Below are 27821 nucleotides of genomic sequence, written 5' to 3'. Positions count from 1 at the left end.
AGCCTCACAGAAAGCAGGATCAGGTACCTCGGGAGGCGAGAGTGAGGGGCCTAACACTGGGAAGCCAGGTGCAACCCCCCAGTTCCCACAGCCTCCCTGCTTAGTAAGGTGACACCCCTCCACCATTCTAGCAGGAGACCAGAAGTTAATTCTCAGAGAAGCTCAACCAGAGAAGAGCCAGGCTTAGGGACACGGGTCCAGAGAGGGGGCCGGTTAAGTGCTGGAATGAAAACGTGGAGACTGTGGAGGAAGTCTGCATCCTGAGAGGAGAAATCCTCAGCTCCCTCGCCCTGCCCACCTCCAGAGACCAGCAGTCAAGTCTGCCTACTCCAGGCAGAAGACTGGAGGATCCTTCACTCAAGAAATCACACAGGCTGGCCCGGTGGCATGGTGGTTAAGTTCAAGTGCTCTGCTTTGGTGGCCTGGGGTTCCACAGGTTTAGATCCCAGGTGCAGACCTATGCACCACTCATCAAGCCATGCTGTGGTGGCATCACACATACAAAATAGAGGAAGAGTGCCACAGATGTTAGCTTGCTGACAGTGTTCCTCAAGGAAAAAGAGAAAGATTGGCAACAGATGTTAGCTCATGGCCAATCTTCCTCACCAGAAGAAAAGAAAAGAAAAGAAAGAAACAAACAATCCCAAGAAAAGACTTATAGACATCATGGCAGAGACTGACAGGTGTTCCCCAGGAGCCATCATCCCCTGCTTGCAGAGCAATGGAATCTTTTGGGGGGTACACAGAAGTCTAGCTAAAGACCACACATCACAGCATCTTTTGCAGCTGAATGTAGCTACACGGTCAATAGGATGTCAGCATAAGTAAAAGTACAACTTCAATAGTGAACCAAATTAGACCATGTGGATGAGGGCAACACCCTCAGGATGGCCAAGACAGGGGAGAGCCTGGATCCCCAACCCATGGAGCTGCCATATTCTCCAAGGACCCCTCATACTTGAGCTGTCACCTGAGAGAAAAATAAACTTCTGCCTTGTTAAGCCCCTGTTATTTTGGTCCTCTCTTCAGCACTGGCTACCTGACCGTCCGACTTTGGATCTTCAGTATCTACACACCCCACTGATGCACAAAAAGCTTCCAAACACCTTTGAGTGATTTGTAAATAACTACCACTATTTGGCTGTGTGAACTATATACATACGGATTTTAAATTTAAAAGATAGTAAAATAGTGAGAGATATTAAAAGTATTTGCCATTGTTAAAAATCTCTGATTTATGATGTCTATAACTCAAAAGAGGAAAGTAATATTTTATAAGAACATTATCTCATAAAAATTCAGAATGAAGTGATAGAAGTAATATATAAATTTGTATTATCCTTTGTTAGGTTTTATTTACTACTATTCACATGTCGGTAGCACTTGATACTTTCCAAATATTTTACAAAATTATGTCCCATATCTTGATTCCTAGGCTTTCATTCTCTTTCCAGTATTCCAGAATTAACTTCTGGAATATCGAAGCCGTCTATACTCATCTTTACTTTCTCTTAGGGCAGTGAGACCTCTAAAGGGTTGAGTGGTCAGCTGGGAGGCACAAAACAGTCAATGGAAGAGATCTGAATACACTCAATTTCAAGTCTGAAATTCAACCCTGTCTGAAACGGCATTTATCAATTAACACTTAACCAGTAACGGGGATGATGAAGACAAAAGTACCTTTCTGATATAAAACACGAGTCACATAGCAGAAAAGAGATAACGTAAGAGCTTTTGCAAAATGGGTGCACATTTCTTCATCCGCTCTTTGTTTTACAATAACTTAGAAAGGAGGGTGATCCTTTGCTCCAAGCCGCACGTTCTGGGAAAACATACCAGCCCCCATTTTTTGTCTCACAGACATTTTGATTGGCTTATTTCTCATGGGACTTTCAGATCCTACCAGATCAAATCCAGCAGAAACTGAGCTGCCTACACACAGCCTCGTAGTCTTTCTTGATAAAGCAGCATCTCGGCAGTTCCAGGTACCCCCACAGTTCAAGGGAAGTAAAGACTGTGTTTGGCTGTGAGGCTTCGGAGGCAGACTGCCTGAGCTTGAATTCCAGTTCTCCTACTGCCGCCCTGGGAAAGCTTGGTCAAATGACTTAGCCTCAGTGTCCTCATCTGTGACATGGTGAGAAGAACAGCCTCCGCCTCCTCCGACAGTCGTGACGGCTGAAGAGTAACAGTGTGAAGTGTCTGCAACAGTGCCTGGCACCTGGGAGGTGCTACCAGAGTGTTAGCTCTTAGTATCTTTTTTACTGCGGGAATCAGAAAAAGTTTTGTGGAAAAGGTGATATTTGAAGGAGACCTTCAAAGACGAGTAAGATTTCAAGTGGCAATGATGGGGAAGAGGAGAGGGGAAAGTGAGACAGGAAAAGAGAACACTCCAAAATCGCTGGAACATAAGGTATAGGGAAGGCAAAAGCCTGGAAAATTAGGCGGTTCCACAAGAAGGGCTTTCCTGTAGAATACTCTCTAAATACAGAGCATTATTCCCACTGAGGAACTCAGCACAGTTTCTTACGTAACCTTATTTTTTCTCTTTAATCATGATTGTACTTTTATGAAGCATCACTACCAGGTACAGTGTGAAAACTCATTTATCTTGAAAAATAATTTTAAAGAAATAGATGGGTAAATTCAAAACCTGAAAACATCAGTATCTTTAAATCAACAGGACTAATCGATACATGCTACAAAGGCTCCAGGTGAATCCCCTGATCTTACATTTGGAGACGGCTCTGTTCTTCCATACTGTATTTCTTCTCTTCCGTTTTCGCCCGATTGTGCCATGTGGTAGGATCTGCCTTCAATGAAAGTAATGTAGTCCTTGTAAGAGCAGAGTGGGCCTGCCAGGATACCCATGAAGTTACAGTTGTAACTCAAGTACTCCAGTAGGCTTGGCATGCGCCTGCAATTGAAAGACATGCAACTTGTGAGATGTAACATAAGCTTTCGGAAACCTTGATAGGAATAATCATCTTCTACCTCACTGCTCTTACCATTTCCAAAATAAAACAAGCTTCGATTTTCACCTGCACCTATACAATAAGAATTTAAAAGATCAAGATGTAGTAACGCTCAGCCGTATTCTTAGATAGAAGAGTTTCTATACCGATCTCTATGAACAACTACGAAGGGGTTCTACTTAATGCCTCATGATGAAACCTGATGGACGAGAAATGGCATAAAGAATCATCTCTTACTAGTCAATCATTCCCTCACTTAACAAATTTATGTGTGTACCAACTATGTGCCTGGTACACTCCAGGGTCTAGAGACACTGTAATAAACAAAACAGAGAAAAAGTCTGCATTCTCAGAGCTCACATAACAGTTGGAGAAAACAGATTAAAAAAATATATATACATATATCTATGAAAAACACTTCCAGAGATGCTAAGCGCCACAAAGAGAAGGGGGTATTTCATTATATTAAAAGTCAGAGGAGGCCTTTCTGATAAGGTGACAACTGAGCAGAGAACAGACGGAAGTGAGAGATGGAGTCATGGGCATATCCAGGACAAGGATTCCAGGCAGAGGGAACAATGACTGCGAAATCCCTGAGATGGGGACATATCCAGCAGCAGGAAAGATGGTGTGGCTGGAGCAGCCTGAACAGGGAAAAGAGTAAGGAGGAGAGTCAGGGAGAGCTGAGGTGAGATTATACAGGACCTGCCTTACGAACCATGACAGGAACTTTGGATTTTATTCTGAATGTGATGAAAAACTAAAACAGGGTTTTAAAACACCTATGATTCAAAAGAATCCCTCTAGACCCCGTGTGGGGAAAGGGGACCATGCAGGAGGCTCCTGGGATCTCCAGGCAGGAGGTGACAGTGGCTAGGAGCAGTGGGGGAGGCAGCAGTTGCATACATTCTGGCAGTACAGGGGTTTGCTGATGGATTGTTTGTGGAGGGTAAGAGAGAAAGGAATCCAGGACGTCTTACAACATTTTTAATTCAATTGCTTTGAGGTCGGTTCAAATGGCACGTGGTATCTATAGTTTACCAAGCATTCTAGTTGTCAATGCAGGTAGACTGGTGAGAATGGTTGGTAACCTATGAGGCTATTCAGACTATATCTTATCATAGAAGTGAATTACGAGTGTAGGTTTTTATTTACTTTGTAAAACCAGTTCCATTTAGAAAGTCTGCCATCCACGGACAAACAGGAACTATCATGAACAAAAGCAGTGCACCTGGGACAGCAAGCAGGCTCCTCAAACGCTACCGTCCCCTCTGCCTCTCTCACAGGAGAAGCTGTCTCCTTAGAAAGCACAAACACTCTGTGGCCAAGAAAAGTCGACAGGACCCTCTCATACATATTTTTATAAACAACAATCAATAGAGAAAACAGCGCTTCTGGTCCATCTGACACTAACTAGGTCACCACTTAGCCAAAACTCCTCTTAAAATTTTTCCAGAATTATTGTTCTACATTTAAAAGTGTTTTGAACCTTAAGTATTTTCTCTTGAGGGCTCAAAACTGTTACGAGCAAAATGTTTCTGATAGATTTTCTCTTGTAGCTCGTTCCACTGTTCCTTCCACCTCAAATACCAGGATGGCGCTGCAAGGATCCGCTGCAACCACAAAGTTACAAAAGAACTTCTCGTGCTCCAGCAACAGAGCTCCACTTTCAGTACCAACTATTTCAAGACCGAGACAATGTCAGGGTATCAAGGCGCAGCTCAATCTTACCAAGTCAAACTAGGTATCACCATTTGCAAGGAAAGGAGATAACTCTTAAGCACGAAATCTGTTGAAGTAATTTCTGACTCAACTGTCACATCAAATGACAAGTCACTTTAGGCACTGAAGTAGATCATGATAATGTTTGCTCTTAAAATGAGAAATAAGTATAATTGTAACACTCCATTTATGACATTAAATGAAAGATTCATTCTTTCATTCCACAAATATTTGACATCAACTATGCATTGTCCTAGGTTAGGGCTTCTCAATCTCAGCATTACTGACATTTTCTGGCAATCACTCTTTGTTGTAGGGGACCGTCCTCTGCACTGCAGGATATTTAGCAGTATCCCTGGCCTCTGCCCATTAGATGTCAGTAGTACCACCCCTTTCCATTGTGACAAGCAAAAATGTCTCCAGACACTGTCAAATGTCTCCTTGGGGACACAAGCACCCTTGGAGGTGAACGTTATCGAGGTGAGGAGGATATAATGACAAACAAGACCAAGTTCCGTCCTCACAGAGCTCAGATTTGGGAGGTAGGGGGAGGGACAATCAAAATAAATATAAGATATAACATCAGACAATAATACATATTATGGAGGAAGATAAAGCAGGCCAAGGGCTAGAGCGGGGGCATTTCCGATAGGGAGCTCTGGGGGGACTGAGCGAGGGAGAATGGGAGGGCTCTGGCTCTTGCTGGGCCTTACATGCTGTGGTCAGAAGTTTGTCAGTTTATTCTCAATTCTCAAAGGAGCCACTGGAGGGTTTTCATCAGGGGAGGGGAGGAGTACAACCCAGTACACACTAAAAGGATCTCTGGCTGACAGGTGGAAAGTAGACTGCAGGGGGCATGAGAGGAAATGAGCCCAGGTGGGAAAGCTATTACGGCAGACCAAGTTGGAAATGAGGGTTGGGCTGGGGTGATCTGAGTGGGAAAGGTGAGCAGCTGTGAGATTAGCGAGAGGTTTCAAAGGAAGCGTTGACTTGACTTGCCAGTAAAGTGGATTTGCTGTAAGAAAAAGGGAGTTTGCCTGTGTTTTTCCCCTAAGCCACCAGTAACAAATGGTGCTGCTATTAACTAAGTGGGTATTGACAGTAGAAGCACAGAGGGGCGTGGGAGAGGGAAGAGGGAGACAGGATCAGGAGTTCTATTGTAAACAGGTTGTATTTGAGATGCCCATTCACTATCCATGCCGAGATGCTGAAACAACAGCTGGACATATGAGGCTGGAGCTCAGCAGAGAGGTCGGAGTGGGAATATAAATTTAGGAGGCTTCAAATATGGAGACAGTATTTAAAGCCAACGGACTGCACGTGATCATCTGGAGAAGAGGCAGTCCAAGGGCTGTGCCCTGGAGCACAGGAATATTTAGTGGTAAGGCAGAGGGGAGAAGTCAGTAAAAAAGACAGAGAAACAGCCAGTGAGACAGAAGGAAAATGAGAAGAATGTAGTGTCCTGCAAGGCAAGTGAAGAAGGTATCTCAAGGACTGAGTGATCATCTGGGTCAAATGGTGCTGAGAGGTTAGGCAACGTGCAAACCAAGGCTGACAAATTTATTTGCCAAGATTAAGGGCAACCTTGAAAGAATGACATCAGACCAGTAATGGGGACAACAATCTGACTGCAGGGTTTGAGGAGAGAATGGGAGATGAGGAAGGAGAGTCAGTAAGAATAGACCATCTTTCAAGGAGTCTTACTATAATGGAATGCAGAGTAATGGGGAGGTAGCCAGAAGGGAGTGTGAGGTAAGGAAGTTGGTGGGAATGGTCCAACAGAGAGGGAGAAACTGATGAGTGACGATGCCCTGATGCACGAGACAGGATAAGCGAAGAAGCAAAATCCTTGAGGAAAAAAGCAGCAACTGGATTCAGTGTCAAATCAAAAGCTGGCCTTGGACCGGATTCTGGACAGTTACTGCTTGTCCTGGGAAAGAAAGGAGAGCATATCGTGACAGAGACAGGCAGTGTGGTAGATTCGGTGTTGCAGAATGAAGTGGAGTTGCCTTTATTTTATCCAAAAATACTTTTCTACCATCCCAAGTGAGTATGGAGGAAGAAGTGTTGGAAGTTTGAGGAGAAAGGAGAATATATATAATCTTATAAAACAGTGGGAAAGCGAATAGACTAAGGATAGGTAGTAGAACTGTTGGCAATACTAAGACCCATGTTTTAAGTTTCAGGGTAACAACTTCTAAATGAGTCCCATCAGCAAGACCAAATGGTCCCCACTCTGCTTTCTCCCACTGTTCAGGTAGGCAGAGAGTTGAATGCGGGGTACGGCCACACAGCGATGGGGGAGGGAAAGGTGGAAAGAGAAGCTGAGTGTCTATTAACGAGGGGTTATCTGGATGGACCAAGAACTCACAAAGCTCACAGAATCCAGATCAAATTAACCTCTCATCAACTAAGTATATTCAAGTGTATATTTATTGATATATAAAGATTAACTATAGAGAAGATCAAAATAGAATAATTTTAAAGATGAGGAAAATAGAAGAAGATTCCCAAGACATGCTACTGGGGTCAAAGGTGGACACTTACGTTAAAGTCTATCTACTATCAGACGCTTAATCTCATTCTGCTGATAGCCGTGCACTTATTAATTCTAAACTTACAATAAACGAGGGTACTTCATAGCAAGTTTTTCTTTAAGTAAAATTAGTATTTGATCTCTAATATATTAGATTAAAAATAGAATCTGCCAAGAAATTAAGCTATTCCTTACATTAGTCAATAGAGTACCTATAACAAATGAAACAGGAGCCTATCGCAGAATGAATTCCTCAAATAATACTTGAGAATATCTTACTAGCTCCTCATTATTTCCAAACATGTCACCTGTGTGCTATATCAACATACCATATCTTAGCCCAGCACCTGCCACCAAGCTCCTGGCAGCTGCGATAATCACTCCTAATTACTACACAGCAGACATGAAGACTCAACACTCTTCCTGTCTTCAGGGAACTCGAGCCTCATAGGAGAGACAGAAAAGTTAGCAGATAGCTCATGGTGCACAGGAAGTATATACTGTATGATGATACATTCCAGTGCAATGGGAGCCTTGAAAGGATGCCTAGCCTAGCAAGAATTGGTGGCAGGGAGGTGTGCAGAGGGAGGAAGGTTTCGTTTTCACGAAGTAAGTGCCTGTAGGAGGACAAGTCAGCCTTAGCTATGTGAGTAATGCGTGTGCTAGGCAGAGACAGCGTGAGCCATGGCAGGATACAATGAAAGGGCACGTACCTCACAGCTAAACCTCTCTGTGATGGAGTCAGTTCCTCATCCTTTCGAAACATCCCTGAGAAACAAAAATAGGTACTTTCATCAATTATCATTTCTCCCAAGAATGGTGTTATTTTCCCATTCACACTTTCATCACTTTCCTTATTTCAAATTCATGCATAATTATCCCACTTCTGGTATAACTGTTCGGTATAATTCTTCCCTTTCTTTCTCACTGCAACACAGGCTCAATCTTGCAAGAGGACTATTGTATAATCTAACACGTCTAGCCCTGTATAAGATAAATAACAGACATCAGAGAACTAATTTGACCCTTCTCTAAAGGAAGTTAAGTGAAAAAGTTCCCCGTGGGGCCAGCCCGGTGGTGCAGTGGTTAAGTGCGCACGTTCCACTTCGTCAACCTGGGGTTCGCCGGTTTGGATGCCGGGTGCGGACATGGCACCGCTTGTCAGAGCCAGGCGTCTCACATATAAAGTAGAGGAAGATGGGCATGGATGTTAGCTCAGGGCCAGTCTTCCTCAGCAAAAAGAGGAGAATTGGCAGCAGATGTTAGCTCAGGGCTAATCTTCCTCAAAAAAAGTTCCCTAATGCTAGCACATTTAATAGTAAATGCTGTAACTTTCCAAAAGGAGAATTAGAATTTCCTACTTTGGATCATTTAAATAACTAACATTAGTACTATGGACTAGAAGCTCAACATAAAGCAAGAAATTATTTCCTGACTCCTACATGACTCTAGTGAATGAAAACCAAACTCAAATATACCATCTTCATCCATTTCTTTACCTTTTCTCCCCCAAACAGTAGGATATTATTTATGATTACACATCAACTTACTACATCCTAAACCACATCAACTTACTCGATCCTAAACCCAGTTTAAAGAGCGAAGGAGGACTAAATTAAGATGCAAACAACACATTTAAAGCATATTTTTAGGTCTTCCCTAGCAGATGGCACAGGATGGGTAATATTCACAGTGGGGCTAAAAACCCACCTAAAATGGTCCCTAGGCTACTACAGATGTCTGTTCTAACAGGCGCTCCTTCAGTCTGAAGAAATCAGAGCCTAATTCTTAGGACTCAGAGTGCTGACCGTTCCCGTCAGCAATTCCTATGGCAAGGCGTCCACTCACTGCAGATATAAAATATGAATATATAATATAAACGTTTATCCTAAAAACATACGGAAGTGTATGTAAGGGAGAAGGAGCAGGAGGAAAGACATTCAAGTTTTAATAAAAACACAGCACAGAGATGAAGCAGGGGTTAATAAAACTTGATTTAGACCAAATGTCTATTTCCTTTGTATTTTAAATTGCCACTAATGTGGGTCATATGACTGAATCACACTATTTTATGTTGTTTTTGTCACTGAATTGAATGAAAAATTAAGATAAGACGCTGAAAAAAGCCAGACACACTTTAACAATGCTAAGCAGAGTTAAATATTTCCCCCGTCTTACCTCCATCCCTACCTCCTTCTAATAGAGTAGAAAGTTACGGTAACATCTCAAGCAAAGGATTGTTTGAACAGGATTTCTTTCAGCAATGAAAAGTTAACTTCTAAATTCTTACCATCATGGATTTCATAAGCCAGACTAGTGATCTTCTGGGTAATTATCATCATTGGGCTGTGACAAAATAAAAAATAAATATTTTAAAAGAATAAATTTAAATTTAAAATAATACTTAGGATGTATGAAAAAGAGTTTATTCTGCTTATAAAACTACAAAATCTTTAAATTTTTTAACACGAAAGAAAAACGCCGAGTGACACCACTGCTATGTTTGGGGAAGGCACAGGAGATAAGCATCCGGGCCCTCTTTCTTGCTTTATAAAAGCAGAAGAAAAAGGCTCCTCCTCTGAAAGAAACCACCTGTGGGCAGTAGCTCAGCCCGACTCCCCGCTTCACGCTCTGCAACATGCGGCCAGACGTCAAGGACCACGGGGGCATCAGACTCGGCTGCTGCCCAATTTTGACTCAACACCTTTCAACAAACCATGTTGCCTTTTGCCTCAGGGCTGAACTCACAGTGGAGAAGTAAGCTGCCTGGGAAATGGGCAACGGGTAGGAAGTTAAGGGAGTTTGGATGAGAAACGTGGAACAAAAGAGGAGGAGGGAAACGGGGGAAAAAGAGAGAGGATGAGGTCCGCATCCCTGTTCCAGCAGCCAGGCACCAGGGTTAATGGCCTGTGGAGCCGCCCTAGAGACAACCACAGAAAGCATGCAAATCATGCACACACTAAAGCCAAGAGGACTTCAAGATCATGTCACCAGTGAGAAGATGGCAATGTTTTTTCCATATTTTCTAACCTCTAATTGAATAGATAACTTAGAAAGGGGAAAACTAAATAAATCCACTAAAAAAACCACCAGGATACACTTTTATCCTTTAACTATTACATTAGCTTTCAGACATCAGTATTAAAGAACAATCAGCCATAAGTTTTTTATTCATATTTTTAGAATTTCGATAAACCAGGAAATTGCGTTTCGCCTACAGGTAGAATGAGAGCTCTCTCTGCTGGGAGTACATTCACCCTCGCTACACAGCCCAGGGAAGGGCTTCGGGAAGGCCAGTCATGCAACTAGGGAGCGGCAGGAGGCGGCTCAGACCCCACCAGGTCTAGCCCGGCCCTGCACTCTCCCACTGTCCCCGCTGCTCAGAGCACGAGGTGGTCAGTGTCAACTGACACCTTCAGCAAAACAGCAGCATCCTTAAACACACGAGAAAAGAGACGATTTCTCACAATGTCAGCAACGCCATCAAGGGCTTGTTTTAAAGGTTGCTAGCACTCGCAATGAGATGCACAGACCTGGGCCCTCAAGAATTTACGCCTCATTCTCATTACCTAACCGGCAAGACCTCATAAAAAAAACTGTCACACTGCTCTCAAACTCAAAGCACGGCATGGGGGAGACTCCTCCCAGGTTCCCTTAACAGTCAGTTCTTACATGCACACCACTCGCTCTCAGGAGATTATTCCCGAGGCAGCCTATTCCCCAGGGTGCTTTGAACATGCAGCTGCCAGTTTAGCTTTACAAGATATTTTACATGCCTTTGAGGATTATAAAAATGCCTTATGATTTCCATTTCCTGGGGGTAAAAATCATTTTTCTCACCCTGCCTAATTCTCTTCATAGTTTAGCTCACCAATGAATTACAAAATACCCTTCGGTTCTACATTCTAATTCCCATGCCACCTTAAAACATGAAAAAAAAAAAACCTGATAAAATAACTATTAAATTTATTTTATCAACTCAGAGGCATGCTAAATTGTTAGGTACATAAATATATATAAAATATTCCCAAAATGCAAATTTGTGCTTTTTGAGCACATGCTCTGAGCGCCCAGTGGTGCCCGGCAGCCCCGTACAATTTCTATTCTATCAGGCGTGTAGCATGCACGATCTCTCAGGAAAGGAAGATGGGCTGGGGGAGTAGGTGGTGTAAGGCTGTCCCGTGGTTCCCAGAACGACGCTCCCTGATAGAGATGGAAGAAGGCAGGGAGCAGATGTGAATGCTCCAGACCCTTTCCGAATGTTGCTCCCTCCACTTAGACTACTCTGCCTGGAGCTGCTTCTAAGGATAGCTCCTTCTCCTTCCTCAAGTCTCGGCTTAAAAGTCCCTTTGTACAAAAGGCCCCTGGACAGCTCGATCTCCAGGAGCCACCTCTGCCCAAATGTGCGCAGACGGCCTTCCTTTCATCTTGGCTTCCTGTTCGTTCCCTTCAAAGTACTGTCATATTTGTGGGTGTTTCATTTATCAAATTACAGTGGTGTTTTAAAATTGAGGAACTAACAGTCTTTTTCTGCCAAATCTCCAGCACAAGATATGTGCTAAATAAATATTTTTTAAAAACCAAATGAACAAAATTCTAAGTATCCAGTCAAGCTCTATTACTCTTTCTGTAGGTTGATTATGCTCCCTCCCACCTGTCTATTCTCATCTGTGCTTGAAAGCATTTACCATACTGTTCTGCAATTATCCGTTTACTTTTCTGTCACCACAAAAGTCCTGAGCTACTCAACAGCAGGAACACTGCTTTATTTATCTCTGCACCATCGATACCTAGCATATATATGACTAATTTGCAAAAATGTCTCATTATCTTTTGTTTCCTTTACTGATGATCATTAGACCCAAATATTCCCTTTGGTTATAAATGGGCAACAATTCCACTGCTTCTGGTCCAACCTGTCTTGGGGTAGGGTCAGGGGGTGGCAGATGTGAGAGTAAAATTACAGAAGAAAAAATTATTATGGAGTGATAATGAAGGAGTGTGTTTTGAATAAAAGTAAGAAAATATAGAGGAAAAGTCCAGAAAGGGATGAACAGATTAAAGAGAGCTCAGAAAAGTAAACCAGAGGGGAAAACGGACAGATGAGTCCAACACTGGCACGTGCATGACCGGGAGACAGAACAGAGTGATAAGGAAAGAGGACCAACCTCACCCCATTACAGCAGAACCCACTGTGCAGAGAAAACACTTCTAAATGAAAATAATTCCACTGTTCACATAGAGATTAAGTGCAGTGGGTGTTCTTAACAGTGCGTAAATACCTGTTTGGGTGACAACTAGAGTGACTTACATGATTATTTCCCTCACATCTTTATTGACATTTTAACTACCTGTTGACTTCGCATTTTAGTGGAGCCTTCAATACCTAATCACCTCCTGACAGGACCCTCAAAGACCCTCCTGTTTCCCTCAGGTGGAGGCTGGGCGATGGAAGAGGGAGGGGAGCAGACGGCTTCAGAACCTCCGCCCAGGAAGGTCAGGGCCTGGGACGCAGCCACTGCAGCTCCTATAGGACAACATCCTATTCAGATGGAACAACGGACACTTTCTCCTACATACTCTGCTAGGAATGCGGGAAGAAATGAATCTAACTGTTCGAAATAAATACTTCAGCTAACGAAACAGTTTGAGGTAATATAAAAAAATATCTCTCTGATACAAAGAACTAAAAATTCTAGACTTCTTGAAATAAAAAAAAGGATGCAAAAGTTAGAAAGTCTATTTACATGCATTTTTTTCTCTACAAAGAATGAGAATAGTAGGATTTAGTTCTATCACACAGTAAAACTCAACTATAGTTAAACATTATAGAGAATGAATGCTAAAAAAAAGAACAATCATTTTCTTGATTGTTCATTATCTGCAGGAGACTGCTAACCTCTAACGATACCTGTGTATTAATGCAACACAGCAAATACAAGCACCTACGAGGTCAAAGGTCAGTTGCCGCAGGGTGCAAGTAACCTAAGAGCAGCAGCAAACTGCTAATTCTCTATTCTCAGTCATCTCGAAGCACAGGCGCTCTTCCATCCACAAACAACCAGACCCACCGTGCACCTGACGCACCTAATGCCAAATGAATAAGCAGTGAGAGACACAGAAAAGGCCACTGGTCTCTGAGCCATCCAGTCACTCATTCATTTTACTCCCTCATTCAGAAAACAAGTATCTGATAACCACCTACGATGCACCAGGTGCTGGAGATATAGCCATGAACAAGACAGAGTTCTCACTGTCATGGAAAGTACATTGTATCGGAGAGAGAGAGACAACGAATGCAGTGACAGGTAAATATATGGTACGCCATATGTTGCTAAGTGCTGAGCAGAAGAATGAAGCAGCGTAAGGGGAGAGGGAGCGCCAGGATCCAGGTGAGAATTGGCCTCACCCAGAAGGTGACATTTAAACAGAGAACTTAAGTCAGAGAGCAAGCCATGTGGAGGTCTGGGGTAAGAACGTTCCAGGAAGAGAGAGAAGCAAGTTCGACAGCCCTCAGGTAGAAGTATGACTGATGTGTTGGAAGACTGGTAAGGAGGCTGATGTAACTGAAGCAGGCGAGTAAGGCAGACAGGAAGAGGAGCTGCAGACAGACAGGCAGCAGGAGGTCAGATCTGCCAGGCTTTTGTAGGGTGCTGCAAGGACACGGGAGGGTTCGAGGCAGAGAAGTGACTTGGTTTTAAGTGGACGTGTGCTGGCTGTGTTGAAAAACCTGTGGGGTGCCGGGGGTGGGATAAACAGGCAGGTGAGGATGGCGGCTCAGACCGGGTGACAGCAGCAGCGGTCTGAAGTGGATTCTAGCTGTCTTCTGAAGGTAAAGACAACACGACTGATGACGATTTGATAACGGATTCGATGCAGGGCTTGAGACCTGATGCCATCATGGTTTTTGACTGGAGCAACTAACTAGAAGGATGGAGCTGACTGAGAGGAACGCAGGAGGAACAGGGAAGGGAAATCGGAAATTGTTTTAAGCATGTTCAGTGTGAGACGCCTATTAGATAACTGAGGGGAGACTGGCGAACAGGCAGCTGGACACGGGAGGCAGAAAACTCAGCCTTAATCCTGACCATACTAGCCACCAATTGTGGAAGACTGTGAAGCTATTTAACTTTTCTAAAAAAAATCATCTGATGCTGCAGCTATCTGTCTATAAAATGGGGATATCTATAAAATGGGATAATAATGCCACTGTGTGGATTAAATAAAATATGACAAATACTGGAACAGTATCTGAGACACAAAAGACGTTGGATAACCCTTCATTTAATAAATACTGAATTGCTGCCAAGTATAAGGCACTGAAAGTATACAATAATTAATTGTAATGTGCTGTCTCTGAAGAAGCTTTCTCTCTAAAATAGGAGATAAACAGATATGTGAATAACTATATAAAAAGTGTTAAGCAGGGCTGGCCGGGTGGCACAGCAATTAAGTTCACATGCTCTGCTTCAGCGGCCCCCCGGTTCACCGGTTCGGATCCCGGGCATGGACCTACATGCTGCTTATGAAGCCATGCTGGAGCAGGTGCCCCACATATAAAGTAGAGGAAGATGAGCATAGATGTTAGCTCAGGGCCAATTTTCCTCAAAAAACAAAACAAAAAAAAGTGTTAAGAGCCAAATGAGATATTTGCAGAACTGTGTAGAGAGATGAGAGAGAACTTCAAACTGAGAAAATTGGGGGGAAAACACCTCAAACAGGAGTCAGTTCATCTGGGCCTTTAGGATTAAGGAGGTTTGGATATGCAGATAAGGTTGAGAAGGGTGTTCCAAGCAGAGAGAATCAGATGACCAAAAGTATAAAGATAGGAAAGCAGTTACTTCCAGCTCTAGCATCAGACGGAAGAAGGAAGAATGGGGGAGGCAGGGTGAGGGGCGAGGGCAGGCATGCCAGGGAGGGCTCTGAGGGCCAGGTATCAACGTCACAGATCTGATAAATATCATTATACCACACCGCTTTGTGAACAGACATAAAAGCAGGGAAAGGCTCAGGTAGGGTGGGGAACAGACAAGTAAAAACCGCATGACAGATCCATGCCTGTTTACTCTTGGTAACTTGAACTACATTAGCAGCTGCTGGACAGAATGTTCCTCGTGACCAAATGTAGGTCAGGGTGCCAGGAGACACTCCCACAGGATGAAACAGGATAAATGGAACACTAAGGTTTAGCAGGTTGAATAATTTACAGCAACCCTATTCACAACATAGTTACTGGGCGCAATATGAGAGAAGGATAATAAAGAATAGCCAAGGGCCTCCTATGACTCAGTTTATAGAGTACAAAGAGATGTCTAAACTTGGACTCTCGACTTGAACAAGGCTTTCTCCAAGGAGTGATGAGCAAGAAGTGTTACACCAAACAGCTTATCACTTCTTATGCTGGACAGGACTTTCTCCTACAGAAGTACTTGGCACCTAGCAAAACGGCCAGCACGGGCTCCAGATATCTTAGCTGAATGAACATGTAGGAGTAACCAGTGGTTAAATATTCACTGAGCATCTGATACTACCTGGTTAGCTCTAAAATATATTCTTGATTTGAATGAAGAATTATTTCACATATATCTTTTTGGTGGGTGCATGAAGCTATCCCTTCAGCAGCATAAAAATCCATACATTCCAATCAGAACGTACTACCTTCCTGCCAAACCATGTGTCTGGCTTCCATCTACAGGTGATTTACCTGCATGAGAGGCAGGCATTTACCTTTCTTTTTTCTGTCCCAATACCATTTACTGAGAGGGGCTTTCCTCACTGACCTGTAATCTCACCATTCCTATTCTGTACATTTATTTCTCAGACCCGTGGGTCTGCTTCTCTTCCCTGGCTTCCTTGGTTTGTTTATTCCTCTGTCGGTCATGCTATTTTAATGACTGCTGCTTTTCAAACCGTAGTAGGTTTTTATAGCAAATTTACCACTCTCAAGCACTTATTCTAGAGAAATTTTTCAATCAATTTGTCTAATTTCCCTCAAAACCCCAACATGAACTGCATTACCCCTACAGAGTAAGAGGAATTAACATCTTTACAATACTGAATTTTACTATCTGAATAAACAAGATATTTCTCCAGTTAGTCTTCTTTTATATCCTAAAGTTATATAGTTTTCTATACAGAGGTCCTGTACATTTCTTTTTACACATATACACATAATACACAGATATTTCATAGTTTTTATGGCTTTTGAAACGAGGATCCTTTTTCTATTATATTTTCTAACTGGGTATTGCTGATACCAATGGAGGCTATTTCATAATACTTGTCTTGTGTTTATTTTCTGAGGCTAACATGAAAAAGCTAATAACTTCAGTAGCTTGTCCATCTTTCTGCAGAAAGAAACTGCTATTAAGAAGTGAGTCCCTTTTATCTAACCAACATTTTAAATGTATCTTGAACTTAGTTATACACACACACACACACACACACATACACACACAATGTCAGTTTTCCACGCCTCGTGCAAGTAAGACCACCCCATTTAGAAGAGTGCCCACATCTCCTCAGCAAGAGCCGGGCTTCACTTCCTGTGCTTCTAGCTTCAGGGCAACAGGACAGCTTAGCATAAAGGATGGGTCACTTCATCCAATTCTACCTTCCTCAGACACCCAACATTTCGAATGGCTACCGTATTTACCCTAATTAGGATCAAGTCAGGATCTTTTCCATTCCTGTGTTACACACACTCAAAGCTTCCAAAGGCCTAAATATTTCATTGAGGGGAGAGCCTGCCTCTAGATGGCTTCTTTTTTCTCCTGTGTCCATTAAAAAAAAGCAAAAAGAGTCCTTCAACTTAGTTCTGCCAGGATGGTCTCCTTCAGCCAATTTGTCTCTATATACTCTTTATCAGTTCACTGATAATGGTCAAACGTTTTCTCCTATGGATAAAATGGTCAAATGTTTTATCCAATGGATAAAAATTACACATTAAACTGGGAGTTTTATATCAGGTTGTCCGTTTTTAAAATACTACGTTGTTTTTCTTCTACATAAATATTTAAATAAAATTTAAATATCAGCAAAATACTTAAAGCCATGTCACAAAAAACTGTTTTTGAACATGCATTTTGCTCTTAATGTAAACTATCCTCTAATCTGTGGGCCATGTAACCAGTCTTTTCCGTGTGAGCAGAATGTGAGCAGAGGTGGTGAGGAGAAATGCGCTCTCTTTGCTCACACTCAACACCCGCTCCCATCAACTTATCAGGAAGATTCCAGCGATGCTGAAGGAGGTGGAGTCACAAGACAGAAGGAGCCTGGCTCCCTGAATGATGGTCAGAGCAGAGTCTCCCGCCTCAGTGCACTATACCATGAATGAGAAATAAACTTTTATTAAAGCCATTGAAATTAAGTTGCTGTTTTAACAGTAGTTAGCCATCCCTAGCCAGAGAGTAACAAGAGTTTAGAACAGCAGATAAGGGAAATAAAAAAGGTAATGATGAAGATCAAACCAGAGGGGTTACAAGGATCCAGCAAATACTGCATCACACAGATTTGGTACTCATACCAGTTCATATTAGTAAATTCAATTTAGCTATGTTAAATTACTTTTTAAATCTGGTGGTTTAAAAATATAAGCAGCACAATATTTTTTAATGAAATACTATGTGAAATCCCAAAATATACATGAGAAATGTAGGACAGATGTGAGTTGAAGATTGGAGACTAGACCCTCGCCTGCTTAGCACCTCTGGTATTTGCCTATGACTCCAGAAGTCAATTTGAAAATTTGTGACTTTACAACATTGTAACATTTAGTTGCTAATATTAATATTTCTGTTAGCAACATGCACAAGGTGAATTAGTCACGAGTATTCTTTTTGTTTCTACTTTATACTAAATGCTTAATTTAGTTCTCATTTATTATAACGCAAGTATTCAAAGCTATGAATTTATCTCTTAGTACAGCTTTGCCCACATTGCTCAGGTTTTTCTATATTGTGTCTGTTTTTTCCCCATTTTTCTCGCTATATTTTCTACTTTCTTTTTTACTGAAGTATTAGTATTGACTCAATAAGTATTTATTTAATGCCACTATGTGCTAAGCACTAAGGATACTAAGACGAACAAGACCAGTGTGGTCCCTGTTCTCAGGAAGATTGAATTTTCTAAGTGATTTTGATTCTTTTAAACTTACAGAACTAGTTCCTGCTTTCATTATACTATGATGACAACATGCAACCTGGGTTACTTCTTCAAGTTCACTAAGATTTACACAGTGGCCCAATATATTTATTGATTCTGCTGATTAGCTCTTTTTCTTCAAGAATTCCTTATATGTATAAGGTAGATTGCCATCCTCTGTCTTCCTTTTCTGAATTCCAGGTGCATTTCTCAATTCTATTCAATAAATTGTTAATTTGACTAACTATATTTTTTAGTGTATTTAATCAGTTTTGTTTTGGTTTGGTTTGGTTTGTTGTTTTGGATGCAATCTCCTTTCATCCAAGCCTATTTTTTAAGCCTGTTTAATAAAAGTAAAATCTACTTTAATCTCATTAAGGAGAAAAAGATATTTCATCTTCTAAAATTATCTCGTCTCATACCAGTGATTTTTCTCTAAGCTCACAGAACTTTGGTCCATTTCTACGGTTGAAGAATTTTTTTTATAGATGTCATGATTTGTTTTGTATTATTTTTTCTACTTTACTTATCCTTACATTGGATTTATTGGTCATTATTTATCCTGTCCCAATGAGTGGATTGATTTAAAAGCAGGTTTTCTGTATCTTGTTCAACAGAGAAAGCTGTCAGGCTTGACATAAAGAATAGAGAGGTTTATTTTCAATTTCCTCACCTGGTATCCAGGTGTTAGCAGATGTCCCTCTATAAAGACGGTGAGCAAGTTAGTTCTTAAAGACCTGGACTGCATTTATCTCATAACAGATATTCAATCAGTTTTGTTACAGAACAAAGAGACCCATTCAGTACCAGGGAAGGACTAAATCCCCTTTGAAGGAACAAAAGCCAGAAGTTATTTCCATTACTCAGTTGAATACTACATATGAAAATGTATAGCATTCCACAGAAGTGAAACGCATAGGAGTCAAGTAAATGCTCAAGTGTCTTCTCCAGGAAATTCAGATTGACCAAGCTAGTCCAAAGACCTGTGGTCAAAAGAAAGCCCCATGTGGTGCTAAGAAGCAAGAACCAGTGATCAGATCTTATACAGAAGCTGGTGAGTGACAGTACAAGAGGAACTCAGAACAACAAAGAAAGGGCAGCAAGGACGCAGGCTCAAGGGGGGCTGATCTGCAATACTTACAAATGACTGCAGACACTTCTATCCGAATTAGGAAACGCTTTCAGTATCAGAATGACATATAACAAATTTAACTGCTATCTATTTAGAAATTTTATATAAGTCAATTTAAAAGCACAGGTTATTTTTGCAATTTATAGAGCACTATAAAAGACCACTTCACAAGAAGAAAAATTCTAGTCATAAAATTTTCAGCTAAGATAGCTTTTCATTTGAACTATTAAATGCAACTATATTTTGTCCCTTAACCAACATGTTAGAATAGATAAAACATGCTACTGAATCAAAGTGTTAATCTTACCCTGAGAAATCAGCAGAATATTGTCCATAATCAAAGATGTAGACTCTCGTAATTTGGCACACCGTGAGGTATCCCAAAGCAAACAGAAAACAGTACCTGGAAAACAAAAGTAAGCCAGATTAGTGAAAATAAAAGATCCATTTTGTTAAAGAATACATTTTGAATTCCTTTATTAACTATATGGTATGGTTTGAAAATTATTACTAGATCCACTCCACAAATAGCTTTCTTCAATAAATTATAAAAACTTTTTTCTAGTATCTGCCTCAGTTTGCTTGAATTTTGTACCATCTTTGATGGCAAATGCATTTCATTACTGCCTTTACTCATTTTTTCCTTATGAAAGACCTCCATACACCTTATATACCTGAAAGTCATGCTCACAAGCAAAAAACTGTAAATATTGGTATTTATTGTATATATTCTTCCTTTCTAGAAAGCAAAATTTAGCACAAAAATATTGGTTAAAATATACATTAAACAAATTCTTAATAGGATTTTAAAATCTTGTCCTCAATAGTCTAAAATCATACATCCTTAGTGTGGATCACGTAGCATTTACTCACGTTTTATAGGCATGGACATTTAGTGATTTTCACAATTTTAAGATGCTTGTGACAGAGTTACAATAATTAAAAATATACTATGGGGAAAAGAACTTACATATCAATAGAACAGAAACCCAGAATCAGATTCTAGAACACATAACCTTGCATAAAATGACGGCTGCAACGCAAACTAGAGGGAATGGATGGATGATCACGTAATTAGTTGAACAATTTGGGTGGGGAAGGGAGCCATCCCTTCATCTAAACAGTTCTAGGTGGATTAAAGAATTATATATACAATATAAAAAAAAACACATAGCAGCTATGAATAAATATTGAAATATTCTCAAACTGGGGAAGGACTTTCTAAACATATATAGTATAGAAGAAATCAATCGTTAAAAAAAACCCAATATATTTGGCTAAGTTAAAAATCTTAAATTTCTCATGTAGACAATTCAGGTCGTTTTATGAAAGAGTTCTTTCAAACTTTAGACAAATAGGTAATTCTGATCTACTTGAATTACTCCTGAGCAAAGAAAAAGGGAGGAAAGCGTCCTAATTCAAATACTTTACAAAGTTATTATATTCTTGATAGCTATACCTGATAAAGTAGGACATATGCATACTCACACACAAAGTGCTGACAAATCCAACTTAAAATGATTTCTAAAAGTATGTGGCAAATTGTATTTTCCAAAGATGGCTGCAACAATATCTCCCAGTTCATACGCTCTTCTGCTCCCTCTTGAAGAGGAACAGTCTCCTTCTCTATCCACTTCGAATCCGAGCTGGCCCTTCACCTGCACTGACCAGCGGGTTACGGCAGGAGTAACACTTTGCTAGTTCCAGGCACAGCCCATAATTAGCCTGGCGGTTTCTACTTCTTGCCTTTTGGAAGCTGGTTGTCAGAAAAGAAGCGTGACTATCCTGAGACCACCCCACGGAGAGGGTCTGCAGGATGAGATACAAAGTGGCAGGGAGCAGGGAGGGAGGGGGAGAGAGCAGCGAGGAGGGAGAAGGAGCGCCCAGTTGAAAGAAGTGTGAGTGAAAACACTGATGTCAGATGAAAAAGACATATCTATCTAGTTGAAGCTTTCCTGGATTCCCGACCTATAAAATCATAAGCAAAATAATATAACAATTTGTTTTAAGCCACTAGGTTTTGATGTAGTGACATAACCAGAAAAGAAGCTGGTAAGTGAAAATAGGGTGCTACCATAACAAAAACCTAAAACACACAGTGGCTTTAGGACTGGGTGGCAGGCAGAAGCAGAAGAGGTCTTGTGGACATTGCTAGTGAAGTCTGAAGGGCAGTAAAGACATTCTAATTGGAGGCTACAGAAAGGCAACTCATGTTACACAGGGGCAGAAACTGGGTAATACTGTTTTCTACCATAACATGGAAAATAGAAAATATACCTAATAATAAGTGCCAAGAGGTTTCCTTTAGGTACACATAACAAGGTATGGATAGAGGGAGATGAACTAAAAAAATAAAAAGGGTTCAGTTTTTGAGCAGAATTTAGGAACAATAGAAAGGGTTCAGGACAGTCTTTCTAGGCAGCAAAATATTCTCTCTTTTTTTAAAGACTGGTCCTGAGCTAACATCTGTTGCCAATCTTTTTGTTTTTTCCTCTTCTCCCCAAAGCTCCGCAGTACATAGTTGTGTATTCTAGTTGTAGGTCCTTCTAGTTCTGCTATGAGGGATGCCGCCTCAGCACGGCTTGAGGAGCGGTGCTATGTCTGCGCCCAGGATCCAAACCGGTAAAACCCTGGGCCACTGAAGCAAAACTTAACCACCTGCCATGGGGTCAGCCCCCAGCAGAATATTCTTAAAGAAGTCAAGGTAAAGAGAAGTCAAGGGTACTCTCTCATGACACCTCAGAAAGTTTTAAGGGCACAGCTTTATAGAATCTCTGAGGAAAAAAAAAAAAGAGTTTCTAAGAATCTTAAGCGTATGCCTCTTAGACTCTCTGCTAGACAAGGACGTTTTTAAAGAATCCCGATGGTGTTACCCTGCAGCACTTTCAGACCAGTGCAAAAAGGGGACTGTTGAAAAGAGATCCGTGGGTGTAGCTTCTGTCTAATGCAGGAGGATTATAGTTAGATACACAGGAAGCCCACATTGTTTTTTAAAGGAGTTATATGAGATTGGATTGAAAGGGAGAAATGGTTCAAAATGAAAAGAGAGCCTTAGATTCACAACTATCTACTGGTAGGTAGCAGGCTAAGAAAGCTGTTCAACCGCAAAATCTGGTTATTTCTCACGAAAAAGGAAGGTGTGGAGTCAAGAGCCCAGAGGGTGAAGGCAAGAGCCACAGAGAACCACTCACAGGGACTGGGTCTGGGCCCTAATCAAGGAACTGATGACACATGTCTGTCTGGATTTCACAACTGCTGTGGGGCAGGGATTGCTATGTGACTTCCATTCCCCTCCTTTTTTAACAGAAGTGTCTACTACAGTTATCCTATCACTGTTCACCGTTATATATCAGGTATTAGAGAGGCCAAAAATTTGCCCCTTTAGTTTACTGGTCCTCAGATGGAGAAAAACTGTACTTGAGGAACCACACTCAAGAAGCCTCATCCATACTAATGACAAGATAGAGATCTTGAGCTCGCTGCCATAACAAGATGAGACTTTGGGGATCTTGGGAAGGAAGTGAATGTATTTTTTACGCAGGATTTATGTGAATTGTAGGGACCAGAGGACAGACTATCTCCAAAGATCACTGCCCCCAACCACAATCCTCCCTGTTGCACACGTAGATCTGCATATCAAGAGTTGGAATACAATTCTCCTTCCCTTGAATGTGGGCTGGACTTCACAACTTGGTTTACCAAGAGAATACAATGGAAATGACTTCCAGAAACTTCAAGGCTAGGTCATAAGAAGTCTTGCTGTGTCCTCCAAGGTTTCTTGGAATGCTTGTCCTTAGCATGCTTTCTCTGAGCCCAGCCCACATGAAGAGGCAACACGTAAGTGCTCCCGTCAACAATCCCAGCTGATCTCCAGCCAACAGCCAACATCGACTCTAGCTGTAGAAGGGAACCATCCTGGATGTCAAGTAGTCAAGACTTCAAATGACTGCAGTCCTAGCCAACATTTAACAGCAACCACACGAAGATTCCAAGCGAAAATTGTCCAGCTGAGTATAGTTAACACAGAGAACCATGAAAAACAATAATAAATTGTTGTTAGGCCACTAAGTTTGGGGTGGTTCGTCATACTGCAGTAGAGAACTGAAATAATTCCTTACTAAGACTTGAGCGCACTAAAACTCATAGGAATTTAAAATACCTCACCTTGATCAAGTAAGGCTTATTTGATAAATACAAGTATGATTCAATATAGGAAGATCAGTAATACATATAATCATAATGATGAGTCAAAGGAAAAAACCAGATACATAAAAAAGCATTTAATAAAATTCAATAATGTTTCCACATAAAAAGAAAACTCTCAGTAAACTAAGGGAAAAGGATGCTTCCTTAACAACAAAAAAAACCCTATCAAAATACTGAGTACTTTATTGGCCTTAAAATACTATTAATTCATGGAGGAAAGCATATGAAAGTTTTTGAGGGGGAAAGAAGAGCTATACGTGTTAGTATGGATCAACTTATCTGTAGACTTATTTTGAAAATTTAAATAACATTAAAGTCCACTCTCTTCAAACTAATCTCTAAATTTAGCATCATAATCCTAATCAAAATCTTAACAATACTTTTAGTGAAACCTGACTAGCTGATTTTCAAGGTCTTCGGGGAAAACTAAACAAACACGATGAGGAGGACCTGCCCTATCCTACAAAGAATATGCCATGGTGATTTATAATGTAGTATTGTTTCAGAAATAGATCAAAAGACTGACTGAACAGAGAAGAAAGTTCAAAACTAGACCCATTGTACAAACGCAAGTTTTTGTTTATTATAAAGCTGGCATATAAAATTAGGGAGAGAAGGATGAATGAGGCAAATGAGGTTAAAAAGTTAGCTCTCCTTTCAGAAATAAAAATAGTTTCTCAGTTCACACTACACACACATGTAGAAAAATCCAGTCAGATTATGACAAGATCTAAATGTCAAAAATAAGACAATAAAAAGTACTTGAATAAAATACAAAAGAATATCCTCAAAATCCTGGAATGGGAAAACCTTCATAAGCATGACAAAAATCATAAATGCCATGAAGATAAAGTCTGACATTTATTATAAAAACACTGGACATTTCTATATGACGGAAAATTAAATGAGTAACTATTTACTTACTATATATAGTAGGTTAATATCCCTAATAAACAAATTCCACAAATCAACAAGAAAAGAATTCAAGAGAAAAATGGATGAGAATATGCATGAGCAAATTATAGAATAAAAAATTCTAACAGCCAGTCCATTTGGAAAAATAAATGAGATTCAAGATAAGGAATGATAGGAAACAGTAATACCAATTCAGAAACACATATTAGAAGGATAATATTTGTCAAACATAATTGGAAAACGTTTAAAAGTAGATAACACTTTTTTTTTTTAAGATTTTATTTTTTCCTTTTTCTCCCCAAAGCCCCCTGGTACATAGTTGTGTATTCTTCGTTGTGGGTTCTTCTAGCTGTGGCATGTGGGACGCTGCCTCAGCGTGGTCTGATGAGCAGTGCCATGTCCGCGCCCAGGATTCGAACCAACGAAACACTGGGCCACCTGCAGTGGAGCGCGCGAACTTAACCACTCGGCCACGGGGCCAGCCCCAACACTTTTAAGATTGGCAAAAGTTTAAAAGTAGATAAATATCCAGTTTGGGTAGGGAAAACATGCACTCTTAAACACAGTTTGTAGGGATGAAATTTTAAACAGCCTTCTTTTGGCAGGTGATTTTGCAGTGCACATCAGAATCTGTACATACTCTCTGAACTGCCAATTTCACTTTCAGGAGTCGATCTCAAAAAGTAAAAATATTCACAAACATGCACAAGGATACATACAAAGACAGTCACTAAAGCACCGTATTTAATGACAAAAATGGAAAACCAACTAAATGTCCCCAATATGGTATTAGTTCAAATAAATGGAAATAATAAAATAGACAGCCACACTACAGAATTCAGGAGCAGTGAATAAGGAGACATCTCTATGTACACACAATGAAAGTCAGCGTTAAGTGAAAAAAGTAAGGTAAGAATAGTATGTTTAAAATGTAATCCTATTTTAGGTACAAAAAAATCTATACAGACCTATATTTACATACATATGTGTTTTTATGTACATAAATATATACTGATATATCACAAAAAAAGTTCTAGAACAAAACTGTAGTAGACACTGTAGGGTTGAGGCACTCCATATGCACGTCCACCTCCATTCTCCCTAGATTCCCTCGAAGATAGAGGGCAGAGGGCTAAGCGTTCAATCTCCCAGCCTCCCCAGCGGTCAGACGCAGCATGAGACACAGCCCTCGCCTGTGAGACGCATGGAGAAGCCGGCTGAGGGTCCTGAAAAAGGTTCAGATCTGCATTGCCCCACGTGGCGACCACTTGCAGAAGTGTTCTAGATCTGGTTCATACCGGCTCAAGAAAGCTGCTAATTTTCTTTTTCTTGATTGCTTCTTTTTTTTTTTTAATTGAGTTAATGATAGGTTACAATCTTGTGAAATTTCAGTTGTACATTAATGTTTGTCATTCATGTTGTAGGTGCACCACTTCACCCTTTGTGCCCACCCCCCACCCCACCTTTCCCCTGGTATCCACTAAACTGTTCTTAATCCATAATTTTAAATTCCTCCTATGAGTGGAGTCATACACAGATTATCCTTCTCTAGCTGGCTTATTTCACTTAACATAATTCCCTCAAGGTCCATCCATCTTATTGCAAATGGAATGATTTTGTTCTGTTTTGCAGCTGAGTAGTATTCCATTGTATATATGTACCACATCTTCTTTATCCATTCGTCTGTTGATGGGCACTTAGGTTGCTTCCATGTCTTGGCTATTGTAAATAATGCTGCAATGAACATTGGGGTGCATGGGACTTTTGGAATTGCTGACTTCAGGCTCTTTGGATAGATACCCAGTAGTGGGATGGCTGGATCGTATGGTAGTTCTATTTTTAATTTTTTGAGGAATCTCTATACTGTTTTCCATAGTGGCTGCACCAGTTTGCATTCCCACCAGAAAGCTGCTAATTTTTTAAGAATTTTTGTAGGCTAGTTGTTAAATCAGCCATTATTAAAAATTAAATGATATGAACATAAAATTAAATTATATTACAAACAAAGGTATTAAATATTCAAAACTCATCACTTCCCAGTTACTTCTTACCGTTGGCTGTTTTCTGTGCTCTTGAGGTTATTCAGATCTACTAAAGCTGCGTGGTGGGATACTATATGATGCTGAGCTACGGAGCGTCTCTTCCCACGTCCACATTAAGAGACTTCAGGTCAGCAGCATTAAGTGGACCATGGTGGAATACTGACACTATGGAAATAGGCAAACACTCTGAATCTTCTTGACCCTTTAAACTAAAGCCTATAAGACAAATCTTACCTACCGCCAGTTTCTGTAAATAACATTTTATTTGATCACCCTCATGCTCATTTGTTTACATGTGCCCATGGCTGCTTCTGCCTTATAACAGCAGAGCCGAATAGTTGCAAAAGAAACTGTACAACCCTCAAAGCCTAAAATATTTACTATCTGGTCCTTGATGGAAAAAGTTTGCTGACCTGAATTAGAATTAAAGCAATGAAGAAAAATGCTAATAATGCACATTAAACCTTAGAAAGTGTATCATGATTGTAGCCATTACATTGTGCATAGCACCCCCCCCCAAAAAAAGGAAATATACTTCCAGTGTTCAAAAACTCTTATTCAATTCAGAAAGAAGTGCTATTTTTTCCCTATTATCTGTAACTGAAACGCATTCCTAACTAACACCAAAGCACACAAAACTTTTGTTGTTATCTTTGAGTTAGACTGCAGGGAACGGCAATGGGGAAAGCCTTGGATTTCCCAAGTTCACATACTAGCAAGGGAAGCAGAAATGTAAGCTAATACGAAGGTGCACAATACTATTGTGAGTGCTACGGTCAATGCATGAGTTCCACTGAATGCCTCCAAAGTGGAAAATATACATGCAAATAAAATCCAGACAGACCTGACCTAAATTTAACAGCCCCATTGCTACATGTGTGACCATAATAAAGTTACTTTATTTCTGAACCCTGCTTCTCTCACTTACAAAAGCTAGATACAGGGGCTGGCCCAGTGGTGCAGTGGTTAAGTTTGCACATTCTGCTTCGGCAGCCCAGGGTCCGCCGGTTCAGATCCCGGGTGCAGACACGGCACCACTTGGCAAGCCATGCTGTGGCAGGCATCCCACCCATAAAGTAGAGGAAGATGGGCACGGATGTTAACTCAAGGCCAGTCTTCCTCAGCAAAAAGAGGAGGATTTGCAGCAGTTAGCT

The 27821-nt window shown here is 40.8% G+C and overlaps 1 protein-coding gene across 1 annotated transcript in view; it reads right to left on the bottom strand.

Annotated features, from left to right (window-relative positions):
• MBOAT2 (membrane bound O-acyltransferase domain containing 2) overlaps positions 1–27821 on the bottom strand; it is a 126889-nt gene that overhangs the window by 17095 nt on the left and 81973 nt on the right. Inside the window, exons 4-7 of the mRNA XM_046663523.1 lie at positions 19812–19907; positions 9521–9576; positions 7944–7998; positions 2731–2914 (exon numbers count right to left, since the gene is read on the bottom strand). Coding sequence (XP_046519479.1) covers positions 2731–2914; positions 7944–7998; positions 9521–9576; positions 19812–19907 — 391 coding nt within the window. The remainder of the gene's footprint in view (positions 1–2730; positions 2915–7943; positions 7999–9520; positions 9577–19811; positions 19908–27821) is intronic.

Source organism: Equus quagga, chromosome 5 (assembly GCF_021613505.1).
Source record: "Equus quagga isolate Etosha38 chromosome 5, UCLA_HA_Equagga_1.0, whole genome shotgun sequence".
Taxonomy (NCBI): domain Eukaryota; kingdom Metazoa; phylum Chordata; class Mammalia; order Perissodactyla; family Equidae; genus Equus; species Equus quagga.
The sequence above is the reverse complement of the archived record's forward strand: the minus strand, read 5'-3'. Positions and strand labels throughout refer to the sequence as shown.